Source organism: Melanotaenia boesemani, chromosome 4 (genome assembly GCF_017639745.1).
Source record: "Melanotaenia boesemani isolate fMelBoe1 chromosome 4, fMelBoe1.pri, whole genome shotgun sequence".
Classification (NCBI taxonomy): Eukaryota; Metazoa; Chordata; class Actinopteri; order Atheriniformes; family Melanotaeniidae; genus Melanotaenia; species Melanotaenia boesemani.
Window position 1 is genome coordinate 27,101,246 of NC_055685.1, and position 17,705 is coordinate 27,118,950.

Below are 17,705 nucleotides of genomic sequence, written 5' to 3' on the forward strand. Positions count from 1 at the left end.
AAGTTAGGTTACAGTGGATGCTAACACAATCCTGGGATTTATTAAGATGTTATAGCCTGGAGGGTACGCTGGGACCCGCTTTTTCTTTTTTTCATAGCTTGTTATTTTACTTGCAGGTAAGGCAAATTGTTGAGTAAATTAAAATGCTGGCAGGGGTTAACTCCCTGTCGTACATTTCAATGCTAATGTGTACGCATACGCATAGTTTACAAGATTCTTTACAAAAAGTAAGTACTGAAAAACTCACACACTCCATCTGTATCACTAGGTTCCCATTCAACTCCTTATACACCAAGTGCCCTCATGCACACATGCTACATAAAAGAAACTTAAACTATCAAAGAACGCAGGCATACAAAAGCACTGAAATGTGTCTTTGTATACGCACATGCACACTCATAATGTGAACTCAGCACTGAGTTCAGCAGCTGCCCTTCTCTTTCTGTTTCCAGAGCCTTTCTTTTTAATACTAAACTTGTTTTAATCACCCAACTCCACTTTTTAAGACTAAATCTCAACATATGTGTTTATAAGCAGCAGATACTGCAACAGATGAGCAGATACCTTCCAATAGCTGGAAGATGTGGATCCTTCTCAGAGGGTGTGATTCATGTTGGAAAATTTATTAGGCTATACTTCTCATTCACTGAGGCGATTGTGCTAGATGTGTGTTTGTGACTCTGTCAGTCTGATGCAACCCTGCCTCTGTCTCTCAACGTGTTTGAGATTTGTCTGTTCTCTTTTATCTGTCTAATTCTGTCACAGCAACATCACTTTATGTATGTTGTACTGGATTTGCATCACTGAATTTGGTCTCTTTTCTTTTTTTCTATCTGCATGAATATTTGTCTGTCACTGCACATGTCTGGTCTGTGTGTGTACACTACATGTGGGCTGCTACATTCTCAGTCTCTCTCCAGACCCTGTCATTTAGTCCATTGTCAGCTCCCATTCCAGCATCTGTCCATTCAACAAGCCTAATGGTCTGTGTAATACACTCGGATAGCTTCACAGCCACCCACCTATTTGTGTTGTTGGGGTATGTGTTTGTTCCATGTGTGAGTACGAGAAGAGCACAAGGGGAGAAGAAAAGAAGAATGGGAGGTAAGGTTAGATGGGCATATAGGCTGAACGGTGGTTGTGTTTATGTGGGAAAATACTCTGTGAGTGTGTCTGCTGAAATACTTCTGTCGTGTCCTTTCAACCTCCATCATACCTCTCTCCCTTCGCTCCTCAGCTCCTCCATCCTCTCACTTAAAGACTTAAAGTCAACACTTTCTTGTGTATTATTGTTCCTTAGTGAGTGTTGGTAGATTTGACATTGGGGAAATATGCTTGATCACTTTCCTGTTAACATCGGAAAAACTTGCATCCAAGTAAACTATTATGATTGTCTGAAATCATCACTTTTGAGATTCTGTTAGGTAAAGAGATCAATATTCTTATTCAATACAACAAATCATTTTAGTGAAGAAAATAAAACTAACATTTTTATATGTACTGTGTGTGCACTCTTAGGATGTGGATAGAAACCTAATTATACATATTACAGCTCCAAGTTAACACAAAATCTATTTTACACATACACACTAGAAGTTGTGTCTGCCAAGATAAAGCCAACCATCCATCTAAACATAAATGATTTTAACAATCCCCGGCCTTTATAAGTTATCAGTTTTACACACCATCAAGAGCATTGTTGTTTGTGTCGATACGTTGAAGGGAATTTTGGTACACACAAAAGCTCAAATGAACGTCTTTACCAGGTATGTGAGACTGAAGTTTTGTTTACCAGACCAGCTTGTTTTTTACTAATGTGGTTTTCCCAAATGAGTTAAACCATAGCCAACCTTACACAGACAACACATGAGTATAAATCCTCCAGCTTTAGACAGTTAATGCTCCATGTACGTATATATATATAATATATATGTCTATGTCTATGGCACTCACAACCGCTTTGGCCCTCTAGCAGCAGTCCCAGTCCTAGCTGCATTCAGAGTAGAAGACATTCACCTCTGTTCCATAACCAGACTCATAGCTGCTGCTGGCTGATCCCGCCCTGAATTACCATCAGATATTAATGCCTATTAACCCCTTATCAAGCAGGGTCATTTTGGCAAAAACGCCTGTAATATGACCTCTCCAAGTTAGAATTACTGCTGTTATTGAACCCTCTGGATTGTAAGTACAGGCTTGGGCTCTTTGTAGAGGTAACACTCTCTAGTTTCACCCACAGCAATCAGAATCACTGTAAGTATTACTGATAAAAAGTTATACACTTTAGAACACACAGAAAAAAATATTTTTTTGTCCTCGCCTAACCTGTACGGACAGAATGAGACCAATCTTGATGGGAAATATTGATGTTTGACCTATAGAGAGCCCTCAAAGGTATAGAAAGTCAACATTTAAACTTTCTGCTTTTCTGTAAAAAAGGCTTTAGTGTTAGCGCTGTGGTTGTCACGTGTCAAAATGGTTTATATCATCGGAAAGACGAGACTTTGAGCTTTCATTTGATGTGTATATTGTGGGCATTCATGACGGAGGGGCTTGCACATATGGCTGCAATGTTGTTGATTAGTAGTTATGTACCGGGACCAGTACGTCTGCATCGTAAGAGGTTAATGACGAGTTTGGATGAAAACACTGAAAAAGTTAAAAGTACTGTAACACATTGTAGACTCTTAATTAGAAAACACGCAGAGCTGTTCGTTAAAATATTTAAAATGGCTCTTTAACTTTAGTTCTGTTCCACTTTGGCCATGGATATTTTCTATCTAGGCTATTTGCTTTAACAAGTAAGGCAAACATTTTTCACTTTAAGCAAGAAGTCCTACGTTAAGTAAAAGACATCTGCACACCTGAAGGATCAACAGAGCACCTTGATAGTTCACTACAAAGGACCGAGAAGTGCTTCCAAAATCATTGCTTTCCACATTTTGGAAAATGTCTTTTCACTGACCACAATGTGGAATTTTTGTGTGGACCGGGTTTTTGGTTTGCAAAGTAAAATTATGCAGTGACCTCCTTTGGTTACATGTTAATGGCTAACCTTGTTAACAGGACAGACAGGAGAAAATGCCATTTTTACAAGTATCCATGTTTGTGTATATTTAGCTTATGACTAATGAAAAATCTGTGCATGTCTAAAAGTGATTGAGAGATGCTTTGGCCCAGCAGGTAGGCCAGGCACACACTTGCTGGAAGATTAATGGTTACATCCCAACAGTCTATGTGTTAAAATGTCCTTGGGCAAGACGCTAAGCCCTGTGTTGCCCCTGGTGTGCCCATGAGCATGTGAATCTGGATATGATAGCAAAATGCTGTCAGTGCCCTTTAGCAAAACGAGTATCTATAAGTGGCCAGCAAGACAAAAAAAGTAGTCAATTCACAACATTTAAGGTTATTTCTGGTTAATGAAATGTGACTGGCAGTATTTGGAAAAGCTTCTTTGAAAAAGCCTCATCGTCATCATTTCTTTTTCTTTTAAGATTGCATTTCTGAACCCTCTTACACCCTCATCTTCAACTTTCTTCCTCTCTTTTCCTCTCAGACAACACTTTCCCATTTCCCTCTCCCAGGCCCTTTACTACAGTCATTTAAACTCTGAAAGAAGACCTCAGCAGACTCAGTGATGTTTTTTATCTTCATCTCCTAGACACTTTAACCCTCTTTATACCATTTGCTGTCTTCCTCTTTCTACCGCCTTCCTGTTCTCATCCCATGAAAATCTTGTCCTTTCACAACTGCCTTCCCATTCTTTTTTACAATTCACCCATCTTCCTCTTCTGCATTTCTTGGCTGTGCCAAAGGAAATCATCCATGAAAAATGTTTTGAACCTCCATAATTACCACTTCCTGCATGCTTCCCAAGTCCTTCATGCCAGAGGCACAAGCTTGCCAAACTGCTGTTGGAAAGAGATTGGTTTAGACATAAAAATGTACGCTTTATGCGCATTTCCGGCGGCACACGCAAGCTCAACATTTATACTAAGGGACACATTCTTATCAAGTAAAAACATTCTTTATTATGGTTTTTATAATTGCACTGAGCACACAAAACAACATCAGATGATAAACTGCAGTTTCCTGCAATAAAATTTATTAAGCAGCAATACTAATTGCAGGGTACACCGTGGTCACCTCTGTATTTTCTATTATTTTAAATTATATACACAATGTTAGGACCCTTGCAAAGTAATTATTCATCTTACTGTACTAATTGAGCTTTTATAATCAATTTCTAAAAAAAAATTCTGTAAACTGTTAATATAGAAGTTGCCAAAGTTTTCACATCGAAATTTAATCAATGATTTCTGAAAATTGAAATGTTCATATATACATACACACACACATATATATATATATATATACATATATATATATATGTATATATATATATATATATATATATAAAACCATTAAGCTTTGCAAGTTTTGATATGTTAGTTTTCTTGTGTTTCAATTTGGACTTTGTCTGTTGGTTTCCAGATTTGAAGTTATGTTCTGTTATTTGGTGGTTTTGTTTTCGTTATTCACGTTTCTTTTCAGTTCTGTTCATTTTGATTTAAGAATTTCCATCCTTTTGCATCTCTTTTGTGAAAACACCAAAATGTAAGTGTATATCAATACAGCCAAAGACACCGTGTATAACCAATATAACCATAACCATAGTATAACCAATACTACAACTGGTGCAATTTTCCATATTCTATGCTACACCACCACAAAAACCGACCCCCTGGTATACCAAGACAGGCAGATCCATTGCTTTTTTTCCCTCTTGTACAACGCAGGTGAGTGATACAGAAAATACTAACTATGCAATCAAAAAGCATCTATAAAACATTTCAAGTATTTACAATGAAAGGATTTAATTACATATAAAGTCTTATCACATCCCTCAAGACAAACACCTGCTCTCAAACATGCACACAATCACAAACTCAGACCTTCATATATGGCAAACAACAAGTCAGCGTAGCACTTAGACTTTCATTTGGCGTGAATGTCAGCAGTAATCCGATCTTAAGCTACAACAAATTACTTCTTCCTTCTTTGCCTCTACCCATCTGTCTGACCATCCACCGTCCTTCAGAAGGACTCCTTAAACTGTTAGTGTTGCCATATGAAAACCACACACTTCTGTTTCCTTTGCCATGCATTCCCTCTCCCACTCCTTTATAATCAGCTCCTCCATGCTACATCCTACCTCGTAACTGTCATAACCTTGTAACTCTTCTCTTTCCAGTCTCACAGTCAGTGTTCTCTTCTTACCCAAATGTTTTCCTCCAAAAAACTAATAAAAATATGCAGAATTTCCTCCATCCCATGAAGTTGATTTCAGGTATTTTTCTAAAGAGAGCAGACTAAATGTAACTTAATTAGGTTTGAGCTGGGATGCCAACCACGACTGAGTCCCTTAACAAGTAAAGTTATAATGGTGCTCTGCACCGTTTACTGGAAAGCCAAAAGATTATGACAATTAAAGACTAGGGACTTGATAAAGGCATACCTTGATTTTTTTTTCTTTGTAGTGTGGTTACATAGGAAGATTATCCACAATGTGTTTTTTTACAAGCTCTTAATATGTATTCTTATTGATGTCACTGCCACAAAGATCAATAGGCATTGTGACTTAATAATATAAATAAAAGCAACAAGATTGCTATTTAATTTTTCCCATTTCTTCTGGAGCTTGTGCTGAAACAGGACTGTTGTATGGATACATAACAATTACATCATCTGTTCAAGATGCTCCTGCCATACATGTTGGCAGCAAAACAATGAGCCTATGCAGTTATATATGAAGGAAACAATATTTTCTGGAAAGTTTGAAAAACTTTTTTGTTTGTTTTGTTTTTTTAGGCAGTATACATTTAGGCACCACACATCCATGAATTTAAATGTTGGTCTATCGTCAGTGTAATGTAATTTGCATTTGTCATCTATTAAGTTAGTGTAAACTCTGTTCTACTTTGTACACAAAGGGCCTGATTTACTTTTATCACTGTTGCACAAACACTTACACTTAAATGATAAAAGGAAAAATGCCAGATCATCAGTTTTATCAGTTTTTTCATCAATATTGACTATTTAATTTCAGTCATCGCATCTGGTGGTTTTATGACAGATATTATCACCATGGATACGGCTGGTGGGATAATGCTGTATGAATTCTGCATTATGGTCTAGAGCATGGTAGAGATGACTAAGAAAAACATACAGAAGTACATTACATGCTGCATTTACTGACCCTTGGACATTTGATGTTTACCTATGGGAAGGTCAGTTAACATTTGAAAGCATTGGCTCTTTTAGTTAATATAATACAGTAAAAACTGGTATATTTCAGTCATAGTCATGAATGGTGATTAATCATGATTAATCCATTTGTAAGCTGTGATTAATCTGATTAAAAATTTTAAATTGACAGTCCTAATTTTTACATACGCAAACCCTTAATATTTCAGGCCCAAAGTGTCCTTAAGACTCTGCTCTGCAGTAATATACTATTTTCCATGCTGTTGCAACAGATGACTCACTGAAATATGCAAAGCCTTCCCTGAAAAAGTCTTTGTCTGGATGCGAATATATCTTACCCCAAAACCTGCAGATGCCTTTCTGTGCTAATGGTTTCCACATGTGTGAGCTCCCACTTCCATAGACAATAATTCACCCCTGCACCTTCAGAGATGCAAACTTTTGATCTAAACACTAAACTAAATACATTGGCTAGTTCTTCTCTTCTTTAGTTTGTGGGGTGCACTTTCTATAAACTGCAAAACAAAACAATTCAAAATTATGAATAGGCTGACAACAAAACAATCGTATTACACTCAGTTTTGTCTGAATGTTGCAGGAAAAAAATGTGGGTGTAAAATTATCTTTTTTTTTTTTTGATACACGTTGACAAAATCAATTTTTTGTAAAATCTTTTTTTCTTGTGCAGATATTCAACGTATGCACCAGTTAATTAGCTGTCTAAATGTCTTACCATTAAAACGTCCAAATCACCAAAGACTTCATAAAAAATAGAAGATAATAACTTAAGACCTTGTCAAGATTCAACAATTTATTCTGTAAAGACATCTTGTTTATTAGGAATGTCACCATCTTTAGTTTTGAATGGGTCTTTTTTGAATGCTCTAGTTAACTGCCTATTATTCTTCATGCTATTGTTCTAAAATATGCACTACCTTTAACTAAAACCTATTTAAAAACAACACATGTGTGTATGTGTTGTCTATAAAAATAGGGATATGCCCTAACAGCCTATGTGAAATCATTAGTTCCACTAATTGGCTCCTAACTGTAGGGATATATGAACCACTCATTCTTCTCGTTCCCTATATTTCTAGATTTATTTAATCTTGTTTTCTTTATGTAGTCTACTTTCCACCAACCACTTCATTTAAAAATTTCTCTCTATCACCTCTTTCATCTTTCCATCGTGGCTTCCTTTCTCTCTCTTTTCTCTCATCCTTTTAAAACTCAAAGCTGTTTACCTAACATATTTTCACTTCCCCTTTCCTCATTTCTAAATTGAAGAACATGAATGATGGGGATGCATATGTCTACCGAGATTTCCATCCAGCTGTTGGGTTTGTGTAAGAAAAAAACAGAAAAAGGGGGGGAAAGGAGCTGAACTTCATTTAACAGTAAAGAAAATAAGTGCATGATGGAGCTGAAAGTAATCAAGATTCATAATAGTTTTCATATAAAAACCAGCTTGGATAACATCTGTAACTTTGTCGCTCACCATGAGCTGTACCAAAGCCAGGTTATTTACTTTGCATGAATATTAAAATATCTCTTGCATGTTTATTTAACCAAATATGATAGGGAGAATACACATCACTATTTAATGACACTGGTGTAGCTCAATATCTGAAATATATAGAAATAAGTAAAACAGAGAATAAGAAATTCAAATTAATTGCTTGTTTTTCTGAATTTTATAATGGAAACAGCTCAGTCAAATCCCATCCTTCCTACTCTGGTGGAAAATCTACCAAAATACCAAAGCACAACATGACAGCACCTGTGTCCAACTGGACTCAAAGCAGTCTCAAAGCAGTCTGACTATCACTTAATTATGACGTCCCATCTTGTTTGAATTCATGCTTGTGTTGTTCTTACTCTGAAATGTGAGTCGCTTTGGATAAAAGCGTCTGCTAAATGACTGTAGAATAGAATAGAACAGAAAATACATTCAAAATACACTTCTGTTTTCCAATGTTTCCATGGATGAGCGATTAAACTTTGTCATCATATGACTTTATAATTTTATTTAAACATGTCCGGGTGCATGATCTGTCAAATTCACTCATTTTGATCAAAAAGAAAATATCTTCTCCTGAAATTATTTAACCTTTCATTTTGACATGAATTACTAAGCCATGTTCAGAAATTGCAGAATTTATGATCAGCCTTACTTTTCTCCTGATACTCACATTTTGTTAAGACTAATTAGTTGCTTGTATATCAGACTTTTAAAATATATTATATAATATCATCCCTTTGGCAGTTATGTTTTAGGGGTCTGGGGGAAATTATAGATATGTATGATACATAAAATTACCTGTGTACAATATGTTGTTGTTCCTAATGTATATTTTTATGCTAATGTTTTTCCTTGTGCCTCTCATTCTCCCTCTTCATCCCCTCTTTGATGCTTTTGCACTGATTTTTTACTTTCCTCTTCACCTAGCTTGCCTTCTGCCTTCTTCACTCTCACTCTTCATCAAAACAGAATAATTCTAAATAGAAATTTCCTTTCAGTCTCAATAGAGCTGTCTTGATGACACCACAAGTCAGCCACAGAGTACTGTCATTGCCTACATCTCTCACTTTATCTGTACCAAAATCACGTTTTTCCCCCTTTCTTTAAAAGTAGCTTCCACCACTTCAATTATTCTTATCTGTTACTTTGGTAACCATGACAGCCAATGTGACCTTATACCCTACAGCTGTAACATGAGCCTCTATGTATAAATTTTTATGAGATGTGGTTGTTGACCTCTGTACTGTTTCTCTTTAATGTTCACAGATCTTTCTAGATGCCAACACTATCAAGCTGGGCAACATTCCCCTTGGTAGTGCTGTGGATCCACTGGAAGGGGCCCCTGCAGGCACTACCTACACCAAACAGACTGTGTATGAGTTGTGTGCCTGTGCTAATGGAAAGCTCTACCTGTCCCCAGCAGAGAAAGGCTCTACTTGTCAAACCACCAGTAATTTTTGTCTCTGGAGCTGAAAATGGAAGGCTGAAAAACACACTGGACATATGGACTATAGAGTCTGAAGCTAACGCTAGCCAACAGACTGAATCAACGTGGATTATGGCTTAGATGAAAGCTGATGCAAGCTGACAAGCAGAATGAATATGGACTGAAGCATGGCAAGAACTTCATGTACGTTCAGCAATTACATAACATGGATTACAGTTTGGCAGGAAGCTGATGGTTGCTAACAGACCAAATCAACATGGACTGTGGCACAGAATGAAACTAATGCCAGCTAAGGCACTGAATCAACATGAACTGGAACCTGTGTGAGACTATTACCAGGCCACCAATCCAATTAATAAGGACTGGTGACTGGCCAATGCTAGTAGAAGATGGATTACTCAGTGGAACGCAAAAGGCAATTTGATACTAAGACCAGTCATTGACATAAATGGGCAGACCCAGTCTGAGGCCCTCGTTCGTCGTCTCTCCCCATTTTAGCTTCGCCATGACAGTGTCTAAAAGTCAAAAGGATTGCACGTGGGAGATGCTTTGTGTGTTCACAGTATGACCAAAATATCTTGGAAAACATGTTCTTGTGTTATGTAAGGAGATGAATTTATGATTATGGACTACTAATGAAGATAGACATGTACGCCTGGTTAACTTATTTGCTGGGTATCAGACATCAGTGAGGACGTTGGCGTAGCCCGATGGGTAGCTTATGACTAAATCAGACAATTGTTTCATCTCGTGGGAAGCAAAGGCTACCTAACGGACCAATCTATACCAGAAAGGCCTTTCCCCCTTCCCTTGCAGTTGTTCAACCTAAAAATGTGATCCTTCTGCATTAGTCTGAACCTCATCTTCAGTGTCAGCCAAGCCCAATTCATTAGACAACTAATGCAAACAATAGTCTTCATCCTTGTATTCACCAGCTTTTCCCTTCCATAGATTTTAAATTTCTTTTTATAACTTCAAAAAAGTTTATTTAGACCTCTTTTCTTCAGATCAGACCTTTTTTTCTGTTTCATGGTCTTTGTCACTTAAGTTATTACATACTTCCTTACATACTATCATATCCTACTGTGGTTCACCTTTATCTTTTTCTCCATACTCCAATTAATTTCTTCTATATATACAGCTAGTTGCATTGGGTTAGAAAGGAAAAAGTCACTATTCGTATACATTGTTTATCATTATAAATACTTTGGACAAAAAAAAAATAAATCAATAACAAACCAGCTAAATGTGAGGTATGAAATGGTATTTGTAGCAGGCAGACATTTTTTAGCAATGAAACTTCCAGACAGCCAGAAGGTGGAATCAGCTGACTTTTTGTAAGAGTTTTTCTTTTTTTCCTCCCATATTCAGACTATTATATTCTTTTGCCAAGATTGGCTCTTTGTCTCAAACACTGTCATTGCTTTTATTGTTTTCCTTTAGCTTGTTTTTAACTGCAGTATATTTACATCTTAACTTTCCTTTCTCTATCCTCTCTCTATTTCCCCACTACCAGTAAAGTGTCATCTTACCCACATCTCATCTTTCAGCTTTTACCCTTCAATCACCAAAATACATATCTTGATGTTCTTTCTGAATCCTATTTGTTTCATCTCCCCTTGTCATCCCATGCTTAAATACAAGGAAATCCTTCGCCCTATTCTTACATTGCATTCCTTTTCAATATATCTGAAAGTCTAACAAGACAAGGTGAAGACACTCCACAGCATTTTTTCAATCTTGGTGTTCAATGTGAATCGGCTCCAGCTGGCGGTCCTTGCACCCAATGTCTGGAATTGCTGAAAATAATATTAAATTAGCATATTTGTATGTTAGAAATCTCCCTGGAAGAAACTGTGGATGGATTTTGGTTGTATGCATATGGACTCAACTGATATAAGGCCCTGAGGCATTCTTTCTTTTGTAAATCAAAGCGATACACAGGTGCCTTTGCTACTGTTGGTAAAAGCACATAGCAGTCTGAAGATTCACACTACCCTCAGTGGACCATCTACAAGTGTCTCTGAAGTATTATCAATCTACCTATCTATTTAGTTTTCTGTCTTTTTTCCTTCTCCCCTCGCTCCTTGTTTTGTAGATCTCTTGGTATAACTACCTGAAAAAAAGAACAATTCAATCCTGGTTTCGAGTTTAATTTTCTGATGTGTTCCCTTATGGTTTATTCTTGATAATAAAAAAAGCACAAAATATGCCATGTATATAACAATACCAATAAAATGCAAATAAATATTGTTTTTAAAAATAATTTCTGGAATCAGTGTGTAATTATTATTTTGTCAATGTCATTTCTGTTTCTGACCAATGTAATTGACTTTATGGGTGGCACTGATAGCATTAATCGATGACCTCAAGCAAAAATCTGTGGAAGTTGTGTGTCATCATTCAGATGGCTCTTAATCAGGTTCGAGTCTGGGAAGGATAGAGGCTGGGATGCGCTGAGCTCTTTGATCTTCTAATAAAAGCTCATGTGCATTTGTGAACATGGTGTCCAACAATGTTTAAATGATTTTTGCATGTCAAAGTAACAGCTACATGAATGCCAGGGCCTAGCAGAACTTTATCTTTCAAGACACTTAACTTTTTGGTGGGTTTGATTAAACCATGCACGATGTGTTGAGATCTTACAGAAGCACATTCCAACTAAAAAGAGTGACAGCTGAAGCAAATGAAAATGTATCTTTGTTTTGTTGATATGAATTGAAGTGCTATCGGATACCAAATACAAAGAAGCTCTGATATTTACACATCAAACCTGCCTCCTAAGAATTGTACATAATATATTAGACCAAATATGACTTTAATTAAGTGTGAGATTGGATTTAGGTTTCAAAAATATTTTTTTTTCTCTTAAGTTGCTATATATTGACATATTACATTGCTTTTGATTAGCTTTTTCTATTTTTTTGTGTGCTTTTATTTCTTTTTAAGATGCAGGTGCTGCAGCAAACTTTGATCTTTTCTTTTTCCATTTTAGGGCTTATTTTTGGAAAAATCAAATTTCAATAAATTTCTCCATTTTAGCACATTTTTGTCAGCTGGGATTTTTAATGACCCCCCCGGTGAACTCACCACCTGAGGGAGGGGCCATAGGGGTTGGGTGCAGTGTGAGCTGGGTGGCAGCTGAAGTCGGGGACCCTGGCTACAAAAGCGAGCTCCAGAGATGTGTAACTTCATCTTACTGGCAGGGAAGGAGCCTGAGTGGGTGAGCCTGAGTGGTCGTGGATCTTGAGTGGGTGTGCAAAGTTGAGCGGTTCCAGCTAGTTATAGTTAAACTCATCTCGATGCACCGCTTGGGCTGTGGAACCAGTGTCATCAAGAAGGGTTGAACTCCCATTCAGGAGTTGTTTCCAGTGAGAGGCACCAAGTGGGTGTAGGCATATTCATTTCACCTTGACTTGGGATTACTGTAGTGGACGAGAATGCAGGCTTCCTTCGCCTTTGGGTGGGGGTACAGGTTCTGACTGTTTTTGCCTACGCACCAAACATCGATTCAGAATACTCAATTCAGAGCACACCCTCGTTCTGCTGGGGGACTTCAATGCTTACATGGGCAATGACAGTGAGACCTGGAGGGGCATGATTGGGAGGAATGCCCCCCCCCTTGAATCCAAGTTGTGTTTTGTTATTGGACTTCTGTGATCTTCATAGATAGTCCATAACAAACACCATGTTAAGGCATAAGAGTCTCCTCATGCACTTGGCACCAGAACACTCTAGGCCGCAATTCAATTACAGACTCCGTAGTCATATTGTAGTACTTGCGGCCACGTGTCTTGGACACTCGAGTAAAGAGAAAGGATTAACTGATCATCACCTTGTGGTGAGTTGGCTCAGATTGTAGGGGAGAATGCAATGCCAACGCCCAAACAGGTCTGCTAGGAACATTTGGTGGAGTCCCCTGTTAGAGAGAGCCATGTCCCGAGTTAAGCAGGGAACACCAAGTTCAAGTGGACTGCATTCCAAGCCTCTAATCCCATGAGGAAGCAGAGCTGTGGGACCCAGGTGTGGGCTCTCCTATCTATGGGGTTGAGGTCACTGACATGGTTAAAAAAACTCCTCGGTGGCAGGTTCCCGCTAAAGTTCCTTATGGCTTTGGAAGCCTTTGGACTGCCAAGGTGGTGAGGGGATTCAGTTTGGTTGCCTCAGGTTTGGGTTTCTGTTTTTTTAGAGACGATGTGGTTCTGTTGGCTTCATTGGGTTATAATCTCCATCTCTTGGGAGCAATTCACAGCTGAATGTGAAGCGACTGACATAAGAATCAGCACCTCCAAATCTGAGACCACTGTCCTCAACTATAAAAAGGTTGAGTGTCCTCTTCGGGTTGGAAATGAGGTCTTACTTCATGTGAAGGAGTTCAAGTATCTTTGGGTCTCATTCACAAATGAGGAAAGGATGTAGCGGGAGATTTACATGTGGATCGGTGCAGCTTCTGCAGTGATGTAGGCTCTGCATTAGTCTGTCATGATGAAGAACGAGCTGAGTCTAAAGAAAAAGCTCTCAATTTACTGATCGATCCCTCTCAGGGTGGCTGGGCTCTCATGTAGAGATAAGGTAAGAAAGTTGGTCATATGGGAGGGGCTCAGAGTAGAATCACCGCTCCTCTGCTGCTAGAGGAGCCAGATGAGGTTGGGCATCTGGTCAGGATGCCTCCTGGACACCTCCCTGATGAGGTGTTCTGCGCACGTCCCACCGGGAGGAGACACTGGTGAAGACCGAGGGTAAGTCAGTGTGTGCAGCCACACACACATGCACACTGCCACACAAACAAATGACCAGGAGACACACGCAGCAATGGTGAGTCCAGAGAAAAGAGAGGAAGAGTTTTAATCTGGAACCATAGACATCACTTTTCCCTCACAGAGAAAAACAACACGAAAATTATGAGAAATGTTCACTATTCCCAGAAGCAAAGAGTTTCTTCACGGTGGCTGTAAGCAATTAAAATCATGAGAAGCACCTCTCCTGAGGTGAGACGGACACATGACATCCAGTAGCCTGAGATTAGTGTAGATGATTTTTCTATTGGTAATTTATTCATTCATTACATTTCCATTTCATTCATTAGTCCGATCTAATATTCAGTTTTATTATTTATACATGTGGATGCAGATGAATTTGAAGTTCAGTTAAAGGAAACATATTTGCCTTTTTTTTTTTCTTTTTTTTAAGTAACAGAATAATCACTTTTCCAAGTAATTATTTACTCTTCTACTGCTGCTGTTAACTCTGTTACTTTCAAGCAGTAAATAGTAACTTAAATTAATTACTTTTTTAAAGTAATGTGCCCAACACTGTCAGGGACACATAATACTCCATCTTGAACTATCCCAGCTATTCATTGTACTAATGACCATACTTATTTCATTTCCATTTTCAGTATTGTACATAACAAAACAGGATGACTTATTTTTAGAAACAAGTGGAACTCTTCTTGTTTGAACAACAACACAAAAATTTAAACCTAGCAGACAGATGAAAATCATATTCCTAAAATTCGGCTTCGGTGGTACACAGCTCCACATTTTCTCTCTCTAAACCCGAAGAGAGGTTAGTACCTGCCTGCAAAATCAAAGGACTCCAAGAGTGATGTCTGTCTCTCCCTAGCAGCACCTGTCCCTCTCCATCTCTTCCTCATCATAATTTTGTTATATTCTATTTTATGATTGACTCTCAGATGTTTAAGGAGGTTTATGGTGTTGCTAAAAAACCTTTTATCCACATACATCATACAGCATGCTGTTGCTTTTCACCTCCACACATGACTCGCTTCGGACTGAGAACTGAGCCGTGAGTTGTGAAGTGCTACTGTTTCGCTTTGTGTTACATTTCACATATGTATGGTACTACAAACTGGGTTAAACTACATATTTACCCCATATTCCTAAAATATTGATAGTTTAACATGAAAATCAATGCTAGAACATAAAATGCTGATATCTGAGGTATTGATATTTCAGGGTCAACCAGCACATTACTATTGGTCACAAGATTAATTAGTTAAAAATAGCTGTGCAGTATATTGTTAAGTTGAGGCTTTTTTCAACTCACACAAAAATGATTTACTTAAACACAAGACACTTTCAAACACACTTCCCCAAATGGATGCTGATAACTCAGGGACAAACACTTGACTTTGCATTCATTTTAAATAACAGTTAACAGTAATGGTATATTTTACTTTGGTACACTTATAACTTTGTTGGATCATTTAATCTTAAAGTGTTTAGACTCACTGAAATAATCACCATCTAAACTAACACAGGAAAGCTGATATGTGTTGTAAACAGGAAATAGACAGTTGGTGGCTTAGAAGTGTTGGCATGTGATGGAACATATGAACAAAAGGAAGGACATAAAGTGACAGACACACAGTGAATGTGGGTGTTTTCTACATTGTTTGTAAAACTTGGTTTCACTATCTACGACCTTGAAATCATATGGTCAGCAAACACACTGCAAAAATGAATTTTTCAGGGAAATTATTACAAACTTAAACAGTCCTGTGAGCAACACATCGACTTACTGATTCAACTCAGCAAAATATTCAGTCAGGACATAGAAAGGCCATTTAGAAAAAACAGAGGCTGCCCAAAGATTTATCAAAGAGGAGAAAGATAAAGGGTGTGAAACTAGAGCTTAATTGAGAACAGCTACAAATATGTTAGGGTCCCACAGACAACCGGAAACCATGAAGTGACTTACTTCAAGAGACCCACATTCAGGAAGCGACCTACAACACAAAGGGCATAGTAGATAAACAAAACCAAAACATATGGGCATGTAGACGATGGATGGCTCTGGCTAGGAGAAATGGCTCACAGTCAGCACAACAAAGTACATGAAACCGCTAGACCACTAGGATCTGATGTCACTCCATGTTTTGCTGTTTTGCAGTGAAAACAGAAGTTTTCCTAATAGATTAAAATGTTTTCTTGTTGTGTGTTATACTGATGAGCTGGTATTGCTGATTTCTAGACTGATATTGATACTTCTTTATAGAGCTGTTAAAAAAATCTGATCTGTGGAATTAACGTATACGAAAGAGTTATTTATTTTAGGCTTAAAATAAACACAAAGAGGGAAAAAAAAGTAGTTACTTAAGTAAAGTTATTGGCACATGTAATAATCTCAATAAGAATGTCCACTGTATTCATTCATTCATTCATTCATTCGTTCATTCATTCATTTATTCATTTATTGATCCATTTTTGGACGAGGCTTTATCAATGCAAGAGTCAAATACAAGGACATACAAGCTGTTGGTTTTCCATGGAGACTTTGTGTGTCCTCTTTCACCAGTATGACAGCTTCTATCATTTCTTTATAGAACGGCACGCTGTTTTCTTACAATATTATTCTTGTCTCCTGCTTTGACATGAATAAAGTGTGTTACTGAATTTTTCCACAGGGTGTAGGTTCAGAAGCAGTCTACCAATCACTCCACCTTCAGGTGAAGCATAGGAGCTAGGTCAATACCACCATCATACCCTAAAAAAAGAGTAGAGATGCACTGATCCACATTTTGGGGTTCAGATTAGATCAAATTTGGATATCGGCAGATACTGATATTTTCCGATACCAAATCTGTTTATGTGAACATTGTTGTGGTTATGGTCATCACTGCTGTTGTTATTGTTATGAGCTATTAAACAAATCTGAACCGTCTTTGCAGTAGAATCTCTTGCATACACTGACACAGAACATACTACTTTATTATAAATGATACTCTGCTATCTTAAATAATTCTGATAAATGACCAAATTAAAGCGAAGTTAACTTATTACTTTATTGTGTTAAATAAAAAATAATGACTTTTTCTAGTGAAATTTATATAGTTTTCATTCTGGTCCTAACATCAACACAATACATTAAAACATGTGGTTCCTTTTCAGACTTGTGAGAAACTGTTATGTACGACACAAAATACAGATCCTGATGGAGATCATACAACAGTCATAACCTACAAGAGATCACATCTACTGCACTCCTATCGCCACCATCAGGGTAAACTACTTCAAACAGCTTTTTAAGCATATTTCAATACTTTAAATTTCTCATATTATTAAACTTTATTTTTCGTATTGTTAACCTTTAGCTGCCTTTAATTCTCATACAGTTTTCTCTTTACTTGGTCAGAATTTAGGTCTGAAGTCGACATGAGAGGATTCAGGAAGTTCTACAATGTCACACATGTTGGTCGGAAGAAGAAAGAGACTAAAGCAGGAGTGATGTCATCAGATTCTTTCTGATATGATATAAGTTCTGTATAACCTGGAGTCATGTATCAGGTTATTTATTTTACACATGTAAAAGCTGTCACACAGCGTTGCTCAAACTGCTTTTTACAATGTATTAAAAAATATATAATTAAATATTTTTTTGCATCTTTATCCTTTTCATTTTATATACACCGATCTAACAGTCATGTTCTTTCTGTGGTTAATGTGT

The 17,705-nt window shown here is 37.5% G+C and overlaps 1 protein-coding gene and 1 long non-coding RNA gene across 3 annotated transcripts in view; both read left to right on the forward strand.

Moving 5' to 3' along the window:
• Positions 1 to 11,473, forward strand: part of LOC121637879 (zeta-sarcoglycan) — a 373,423-nt gene extending 361,950 nt beyond the window's left edge. The window contains exon 8 of one of the 2 annotated variants that reach the window (XM_041982222.1): positions 9,056 to 11,473. In XM_041982222.1, coding sequence (XP_041838156.1) covers positions 9,056 to 9,262 — 207 coding nt within the window. In that variant the 3' untranslated portion in view covers positions 9,263 to 11,473. The remainder of the gene's footprint in view (positions 1 to 9,055) is intronic. The other variant, XM_041982223.1, reaches the window with a different exon arrangement.
• A 5,158-nt stretch (positions 11,474 to 16,631) lies between these two features.
• Positions 16,632 to 17,504, forward strand: LOC121637911. The gene is made up of 3 exons (XR_006009963.1): positions 16,632 to 16,707; positions 17,150 to 17,261; positions 17,394 to 17,504. It is a non-coding gene; the product is annotated as an uncharacterized LOC121637911 (long non-coding RNA).
• Positions 17,505 to 17,705: the final 201 nt, after the last annotated feature.